Raw genomic sequence first — 8893 nt, forward strand, 5'->3', positions numbered from 1 at the left:
GTCCAAGCCTCCCCGCGCACCTCGGCCTCCGCGCCCCGTGGAGCCCACAATAGTCGGCCCCAAAGGACGACGGGCTCAGGGCGAGCGTCAGGACAGGCCAACGTCTGAGCTGCAGTATTCACTCTAAAGGGAAGTACCAAAGGCTGAATGTGTTTGTTGCAATAAGTCACACCCACTTTGACCAATCATTACCAAACTTTGCAGCTGACCTCAGGACTGACCCCACATCATGTTCACCAATTTAAGTACAAATCTGATCAACTTTTATGGAACGTCATATTTCTGGGTTTACAGCGTCCACTAGTGGCCCATTTGGGCCAAATTTGGCACCGAGCCTCTGAACGACCTCTGGAACATGTGTGTTAAGTGTCATGTTGATATAATGTAGTCTGACAAAAATATGCAACAATGTGTGTATTTTAGCTAGCAAAATGTTTTTGTCAATAATTCGCACATTTTTTGACCGGGCAAAATTGTTTTGATAACTTTAGATCAGGTCCATCTTGAGAGTCGAGGTGCCAAGTTTCATGCAGTTTGGACAAAATCTGTAGCAGGAGTTTGAAAAAGTAGGTTTTGCAGTTTTTGGCGGGAAAAAAAGTTCGGCGGAAGTGGGCGGGGCCATGCACACGTGATGCATTGCCTTGGACCCCTAATAACAACAACAATAATGACAACAACGACAGTTTGTATAAAATGAGACAAAAATATTTTATTCAGACTAAATGATACAAAAGTTTTTAACGCCAGTAAAAATACTGATGGACACACAAACATTCATCATTCAACGTGTGTGTGTGTGTGTGTGTGTGTGTGTGTGTGTGTGTGTGTGTGTGTGTGTGTGTGTGTCAGAAGCTGAGTGAGAACGTTCTGTACGACAGGTTCGTGAACACGTCGATGTGGTCGCTGCTCCCTCCCACCGTCAGCACCTGCACACAGGAAACAGTTATTATTATTATTGATCATGTTTCTGTTTAACGAGCTGAACGTCTGATTCTGTGATGACATCACATCTGTGTCTCCGTTCTGAGCGTGCTCAGTGAGAACAGGAAGTAATCACGTGTAGTAAAAAAAAAAAAACTATTTTGTGCCGACGATGAGTTTTAGAGAAAAGTATAAGCTCTGATGAAACGAATGTTCGTGAGATGGTCGACCAGCTGCTGGTGGACGTGTCTCTGTGTCCACAGACGTCACGTCCTCAGTGTGGACGCCATGATGCGTTCAGTGTCTCACCCTGTGCTCAGAGCTGTTGGTGTTGAGCTGCAGCGTGTTGAGGCTCTGCGGCATACACGGGATCTGAGCTTTGACGTCTCCACCCAGAAGACAGTGAGACACAAACGGGCCTTCACCTACAGCCAGGATCTGAGGAGGAGGAAGAGGAGGAGGAGGAGGAGGAGGAGGAGGAGGAGGTTCAGGTCTTGGACACACTCATCAACACTGTAACACCCTGAAGGCAGCGCTCTCACCATGTCCTGGTAGAAGGCGGCCTGTCTCTGACAGCCGCTCAGAGGGAAGATGGAGGTGGGCGACAGAGAGCGGAGGTGCCACAGAGACAGAGACGGACCTCCACCACACAGCTGGAGGAGGAGACGCACAGTAAACACTGAGTAGACAACAAGTAAACAACAACAACAACAGTCAGTGTGTGCAGGTGTTTTCTTACCATCCAATCAGAGTCAGTCGTCACACAGCTGATCCATTTACCGTACTGAGGCCGGGCGCAGCTCTGAAACAAACCACAGCCAGTCAAATTTCCTACTCTGATTACAGACACTCGAACACATCATGAGACAACTGCAGCTTCACACACAGGAGGAGGAGGAGGAGGAGAGAAGGGAGGACAAAAAGACAAGAGGGAGGAGGAGAGAAGGGAGGACAAGAGGAGGAGGAGAAAAAGACGAAAGGAGGAAGGAGGAGAAGGAGAGTAAAGGACAGTCATATATGAAGGAACATGTTTATTATGACATTTGAACATAAAGCAGAGTTCTGACCTCGTACTTGTAGACCTCGATGCAGTGGACACTCTGACCCGTCCTGCTGTCTGAACGACATCACCATCATCATCACCATCATCAGTAACACTAATGTGACCTACGGACAGACGAGAGGCCGCCGTCACTCACCCCACATCCTCACCGCTCCGTCCTCGCCCCCCGACAGGATCTCTGCCTCCCGCTCTCTCACGCTCACACAGTGGACGTAGTCCGAGTGTCCCTGGAGGACAGACTGGAGACACAGAGACAGAGTCAGCTGCAGGGACGCAGAGGACAATGATGATGACGTCATCATGTCGCCACACAGGAAGCTGCACGTGTCACCTTAAAGACTCCGTGCTCCAGGTCCAGGATATGGATGTTGTTGTCTCCTCCTCCAACGACCAGACTGTTGTCCTGAGAGACACACAACGTCACTCACAGGAGGTAAACAACAACAACAGCAACAACAAGTAGACTAGACTGATGTGATCCAGGGTCAGTGTCTCGTGTGTCCTCACTCTGGGGCTGATGACCATGGAGTTGATCTCTGGGATCTCCAGACTGGATCTGAGGACAGAGACAAAGACCTCCGTCAGCTGGCTGCTCCGTCGCTACTGTAACACATGACAACATGAGGACGAGCAGACAGAAAGACGGCGTGTCTCACTTGTAGTTTGGTCTCTTTGTCCACAGAGGTTTGACGTTCTGAGGAGACACAGAGACAAATGTGAGACGAAGGTGAGTCTGTCTTTACCTCATGAGCTCCGACTTTAAAGAGTCGCTCACCTTCTTGATGAGCTCGCTCCAGCTCCAGGCGCTCACCTCTCCGTTCCCTGCGCTGAGGAGGTGACAGTCGGTGGAGAGGAGCGAGAACACGGGGCCCTCATGCGCTGCGGGACGACATCAGACACACGTCCATCGGTATGAAATCATGTCACTGGACACTAACAGGGACTCAGGTGACTCACCTGTGAAGGTCAGGACAGGTTTCTGACTGAGCGCCGTGGCGTCTGGACTCAGAGCTGCAGACAGGCTGCCACACAAACATCATGATGATTATTATTATGATTCACAGTAACGTGTGTGTGTGTGTGTGTGTGTGTGTGTGTGTGTGTGTGTGTGACCTGAACACAGCAATCTCTCCATAGTTGTTTCCAGCTGCCAGAAATCGACCGCAGGGAGAGAAACTCTGAGAGAAGACGGACATGTGGAGGAGCTGCAGACAACAGGACTGATTTAATACTTAGATTTATGACCAGCTGTTATTATTAACCCTTTATTTACCTCCTCTGTCCCACAGGCATGAACACACTCGACTGTTTCACCCTCCAACATGTCTTTAACGTGACCGACATTCATTTTCTAAAAGTCCAGGCCAATATTCGCCACGTTTTACCAGCAACAAATGGAGCTGACTTGTGACTACAACCTCCTGACTTACTGAACCATGACCCGAATGAACCAGGAGAGTCTCTTTAACATGAGAAAGTATTTTCACTTGTTATGCTATGTGAGTATTTTTACTAATAAGCTAGCAAACACAAAATTAGCAGAATTCCTAACGGAGTTTGGCCTACAGCTGTCTCTGTTCGTATGAGGACAAACACAGGTCGCAGAAACTCAAAGATAAATGTTAAAATCGATGTTTATTAACTGATTATCAGTTTTATATTAAACCATCAGATCAATGTTTCACTCGTTAATGTGCACGGACACATTTCTAACAACAGAGCGAATGAAGCTCGGAGCAGATTTTAAATCTAAAACACGAGTGAACTTCTTTAATTCTTCAGTTTAAATGAACAGATGAATATTTTACCTCGACGGGACCCATACTGCTCACACAGACACCGCGTGCCTCCAAACCGGCGGCAGATACCGGAGCAAACAGTCGGTAAATAACGAGAACAATAATCACGACCGACGCGACGAGGGAAAGAGCGGAACACAGGCGAGGAAATATGACGTCACATGTGACGCAAGGGATCCTGGGACATGTAGTACGCAGTTAGGCGGGAACTTGATGACACTTTATAGAACGGAAAATTATAATTCATAAACAAAAGAAATAAAAACAATATGGTGAAATAATAAGTCGTTTTATCACAAATGTTTTAAACTGCTCAGATTTATATATGAAAATGATCATTTTGAATATTTGTGAAAAAGACAACAAACAGCAGGTATCAAAGATCAGTACTATAAATATATTTATTAAAAGTAACATAATTATTGAATTGCATTGAAATACTTTTAAATCCTAAAATTACAGTTTTAAACTTTGATTGTGTATTTATTTATGTATGATTTATTAATTTTAATTTAATTAATTTAATTTAAGTTTATTTACTTTATTAATCCCCCTGAGGAGAAATTCAATGTTTCACTCTTGCTTGTCAATTACACACAGGTCTGAAAGACACACACATGCACAAACTGGACCTATACATGCACAATGTGGAGAGATGTCAGAGTGAGGGGGCTGCCTTGGTCAGGCGTCCCGAGCGGTTGGGGGGTTTGGTGCCTTGCTGAAGGGCACCTCGGCAGTGCCCAGGAGGTGAACTGGCCCCTCTCGAACAGGCGACCCTCCGGTTCCCAACCCAAGTCCCTATGGACTGAGCTACTGCCGCCCCAAATTAATTAGATTAAATTGAATTAGATGTTGCAGCAGCACAAAGACAGAAACAGTAAAATATTATTATCAGTGATAATATTTGGAAGTAAATAAAATAAAATGAGAATAAAGAGAAACTAAAGGAGCAGGTACAGTTTATAACGTGTCATAAATGATTTATTCTTTGAATTATTAATAAAAGTTATGGTGAATATTTCTGAAGCGCGTCACCTTCAGCTCCTCAGACCAGCTCACATCAGGACGCTCAGCAGATCAATATGTTTATCGATCTGATTTAATGTACCTGCATTAATATGCTCATAAAGCTTCAGGAAACAACCAGCTGCTCTTTAACATTGATTAAAAAAAAAAAAAAAAAAATGAATTTCCCCTTGGGGATTAATAAAGTATATATATAAAAAAAAAATTAAAAACACCTCAGTGTTTACACAGATAATTAGACGGACTGTGAGCTCAGAGGGAACTCGCCAAACTCATTCAATTAGATTAATAAAAATGATGACATTAGAATGTATGAGTGAGTTTAGGTGTCAGCTGGGTGAGACAGGGAGAAACTGTAAGAGCTCCACTTACTGTTGGGTTCACACATGACTGGAAACTCATTCATTCATTCATTCAAATGAATTTGCATTTGTCACGTTGAACAATATAACTCCGAGATGAAGATAAAATGTTACAGCGCCACCTGCTGTCTGAGTTACACCAAACTTACACTTTAGAGTTTAGACTCCAAAGAATCATAAAGACAAACTGTGACAAAGGGTGAGGGTGATGGTGAGGGTGATGGTGAGGGTGATGGTGAGAGTGATGGTGAGAGTGATGGTGAGGGTGATGGTGAGAGTGATGGTGAGGGTGATGGTGAGGGTGATGGTGAGAGTGATGGTGAGAGTGATGGTGATGAGGGTGATGGTGAGGGTGAGGGTGAGGGTGAGGGTGAGGGTGATGGTGAAGGTGATGGTGAGGGTGAGTCAGACCTGACCCCTCCCACAGGATGAACACATGAAACTCTCTGCAGATCTCCAGCTGATAAAATGACCTCAGAGTGTCATTTGCCCCGTGAGGATGATCCACAGCCCGCCTGGCTCGGCTCGGCTCGGCTCGGTTCGGTTTGTCCCCAGCGGCTGTCAGTCAGGCCGAGCAGCACCGAGTCAAACCGAGTGTTTGTCTCTAATCTTCATCTTCCTGCTCTCTACTGACTCTGATGATCTGTGAGACCTTCCTCATCCTCACAGCAGGCTGCTCCGGAGGCTCCGTGCCTTTTTTATTCTGCGCATGATGACGCGCAGCACAGTGCGCTCCGGCTCCGCACGGCTAGCAGCGGCAGCGGCAGGAAGTATGTTGTCGGAACGGCGGTAGGTAGCGGGGGGGGGGAGAACCAAGAACCAAAAGTCGATGTTTGAACCCGGGGCGGAGAACACAAACCATGCCGAACCCGTGAAAGTGGCGCATTTCTGCATCTCCACGCCGTGCATCGTCCACTGAGGCCGATCGAGGGGTAAGTGAGGAGCGGAAAAACGGCTCAAAAACGCGGTTTTCCATCAATGGAGGCCGCGGTGTGTTTGTCGAGATCTTTGTGTAGCTCCGGGCTAGCCTGGGGTTAGCTGGGATGCTAACCTCTCTGCGAGCTCGTGCAGCATCAATACTTTCCTCTCCCCGTGCACCACACGTGCTGTAAAATAAACGGTAGCCGTCTCACTAACTCGAGCACGTTCGTGTTTGTGTTGTTTGTTGCTTTGTTTACCATTTCTCACTTCCGTTTTGCCCCTTTCTCTCATCGCGGGGGGTTGCTAACTAGCTACATGCTAACGTTAGCTCGGCCGACTGTCTTTCACCAAATATTCATTAAGTGCTCGTTTTAATAAAACCTGAAACTATGAATGTTGCTGATGGTTAAATCCTGGTTTTAACACGTGAAGGTTTCCGCAGGCTGCGGGTGTATCCAGCGGGCCAGCGGGTTGTGTTTGTGGGGCTAAGAGGGAGATGCTAGCCCGTTAGCATGGGGGAAAATGGCTCGCTGCTCGAAAGCCATTTTCCGATGGAGATGGGGTCTCAGTGAAAGTGGGCTGATGGCTGAAGGTGTTGTCCCCGCTCTGCTGGGAGCATCGTGACGGAAACACCGTGCTAACACCGGCACCTTTTACACAGTTAACCCGCCTCCGGTGCTCTCCTCCCCGGCCGGGCTCGGCCGACCCTCCCCCTGTTTATTGTGGGGAGTCGGCCGAAGGAAATGTCGGCCGTGAGTCGGTGGAGATGCCCCGCTTTGTCCCGATTAATTCATGCTGGGGCTGAACCCGACCGAGAGGAGACGGGCCAAGGTCAGGGAGCCCTGCTGCGGCTCAGACCGTCTGTGTGAGTCCAGTCCGCCTCAGACCTCAGACCTCAGACTCACTGGGACTTTTACAGAGTTTAATGTGTGCGATCAAAACAACGCGTGTGTGAACAGACCCGGGTTATGTCTGTGTGAATGCACCTGAGACACCGTGAACACCTCCTGCAGGGAGACGAGGGGAGTCCGGTGTGAGGAGGTTTGTGTCGGCTGCAGCGCAGACTCAGTTTGTTTACATGATGTGAAGCTTCAGAGGGAAAAGTTGGAAGGAAATAGAAAGACTGTGATTGGCTGCTGCTCAGAGCTCAGATTCAAATCTGTGTGTGAATGATGGGACGCTTCATCTGTGTGATGTGTGTTCATCATGAGGAGAGCGATCAGGAACGAGTCAGAGGATCAATAAATCACTGATGATGAAGTTTAGTTTTATTTATAAAGCTCAACATCACAGATCAGTTTGTCTCTGAGCCTCACAGCAGACGTCCCTCTGTCCTCTGTCCTCACAGCTGATCAGGACAAACTCCCCAAAAAACCTTTAACAGGGAAAAATGTAAGAAACCTCAGGAAACACAAACATAAACAAAGAGGAGAAACAAACAAACAAGTCAGCAGTGTGACAGAGGGAGGACCTCGGTATAGATGGATCTACTTTTTCAGATATTTTAGCGACTTGTTGTCAAAGTTGTTTCTGACCACAGTGACAGAGGGAGTTCAGTCTTTCCCTCTCACATGTATTAATATGATATTTACCCAAAATAATGACGAGATTAACAACATGTGAAATGTTTGCATCCAGGTTGTCCATAAAATAAATGATGTCAGCATAACTTTTATTTTCTATTTGTGATGATAATGAGAGCCAGGTGTGAAGATCAGACCAAACAAATGTACACGTGCACATTGGAAGAATCCAGAAGGAGGAACAATCTGAATTTGAATTTTTTTGTGAAAAAAGTTATTTTGACTTCAGGAGCAACAGGACACGATGAGAAAATAAAATAGAGTTTTTCCCCAGAGGGACGTCAGTATCATCCCGAACAGAGCGTGAGTTAAAGTCCCCCAGAGTGTTTTCTTTTGGAATTAAACTAATCATTTAGTTAAAACATTTTTTATGCAGCGAGTTAATGAGTGTGTTCACACGGACAGTTTAATTCCCTTCATTCAGAATGAAAGTTCATTCTAGTGCTGCACGATGTGATAAAAATGTGCGATTGTGATTTGACTGGACAATATCGCGATTGTGATTACAGTATAATAAATAAATGGTATCATGAGTCTTGTTGCTTGATTCAGTGTTTCAGACAGTGAGTCAATGACCATCAACAGACTGAGCACAGTCAAACACGCTGCTCACACAGCAGCGCAGCACGACACTGTACACACAGCGGAGCAAGCCTGTGTTGCGTTCAGGCGTTGTCACGTAAATGACAAATTCCAGCACGCCATAGCACAACACAGCAGCATGTCAAGTGGGCCGAACCCGAGCAAAATTTTTCATTTGTTATTATATAGTTTGTTATGGAGTCCGTGATTTCCCCGTGACCCTTACAGATGTTTGCATAACTGTGCTTGGATGTTGTTGTATGAGGCTCTGGTGTCTTTCAGTTGTCTCTTTGTCTCATTCTTCCTCCTTTTCTCTGTGCTGATATCGATTGGTCGTGTTGCCGCGGGACGTGGCGACTTTAACTTTTAAACTTTTACACGTCTTTCTGTTCAACGTCGCCGTACCTGAATCCAAAGTATCGTCATGTGATAGACGTTGCGTTTTTTTCGCCACCAACTCAGCCTGTTCATGATCGAGCTCATGCTCTTCTTCAGCGTCTGTGTTGGTCACTGCTGCACGCCGGCTGGTCACCTGACCATACGTGCTGCATACAGCAGGATAGCTTGTGGGCGTGATGTCAACAAACTCCACACACTACAGGAGAGGCAGTCACGTTCACAGACACACACGTTAAC

General features: G+C 46.5%; 2 protein-coding genes across 5 annotated transcripts in view; one reads left to right on the forward strand and one right to left on the reverse strand.

Moving 5' to 3' along the window:
• Positions 1-683: 683 nt before the first annotated feature.
• thoc6 (THO complex 6) lies at positions 684-3950 on the reverse strand. Its single transcript, XM_050070070.1, has 13 exons — positions 3793-3950; positions 3098-3189; positions 2942-3006; positions 2760-2863; positions 2641-2678; positions 2492-2540; positions 2316-2387; positions 2121-2223; positions 1989-2038; positions 1661-1723; positions 1464-1574; positions 1231-1359; positions 684-926 (listed from the first exon to the last, which is right to left on the reverse strand). The coding sequence occupies exons 1-13, from the start codon at positions 3805-3807 to the stop codon at positions 846-848; spliced, it is 972 nt and encodes a 323-aa protein (XP_049926027.1). The 5' UTR covers positions 3808-3950; the 3' UTR covers positions 684-845.
• Positions 3951-5673: 1723 nt separating this feature from the next.
• si:dkey-89b17.4 (zinc finger protein 850) overlaps positions 5674-8893 on the forward strand; it is a 21562-nt gene continuing 18342 nt past the window's right edge. For 2 of the 4 annotated variants that reach the window (XM_050068808.1, XM_050068809.1), the window contains exon 1: positions 5674-6103. The gene's annotated coding sequence lies outside the window, so the exon portion shown is untranslated. The remainder of the gene's footprint in view (positions 6104-8893) is intronic. The other 2 variants (XM_050068807.1, XM_050068806.1) reach the window with 2 other exon arrangements.

The sequence above is a fragment of the Epinephelus moara genome, chromosome 18 (genome assembly GCF_006386435.1).
Source record: "Epinephelus moara isolate mb chromosome 18, YSFRI_EMoa_1.0, whole genome shotgun sequence".
Lineage (NCBI taxonomy): Eukaryota > Metazoa > Chordata > Actinopteri > Perciformes > Serranidae > Epinephelus > Epinephelus moara.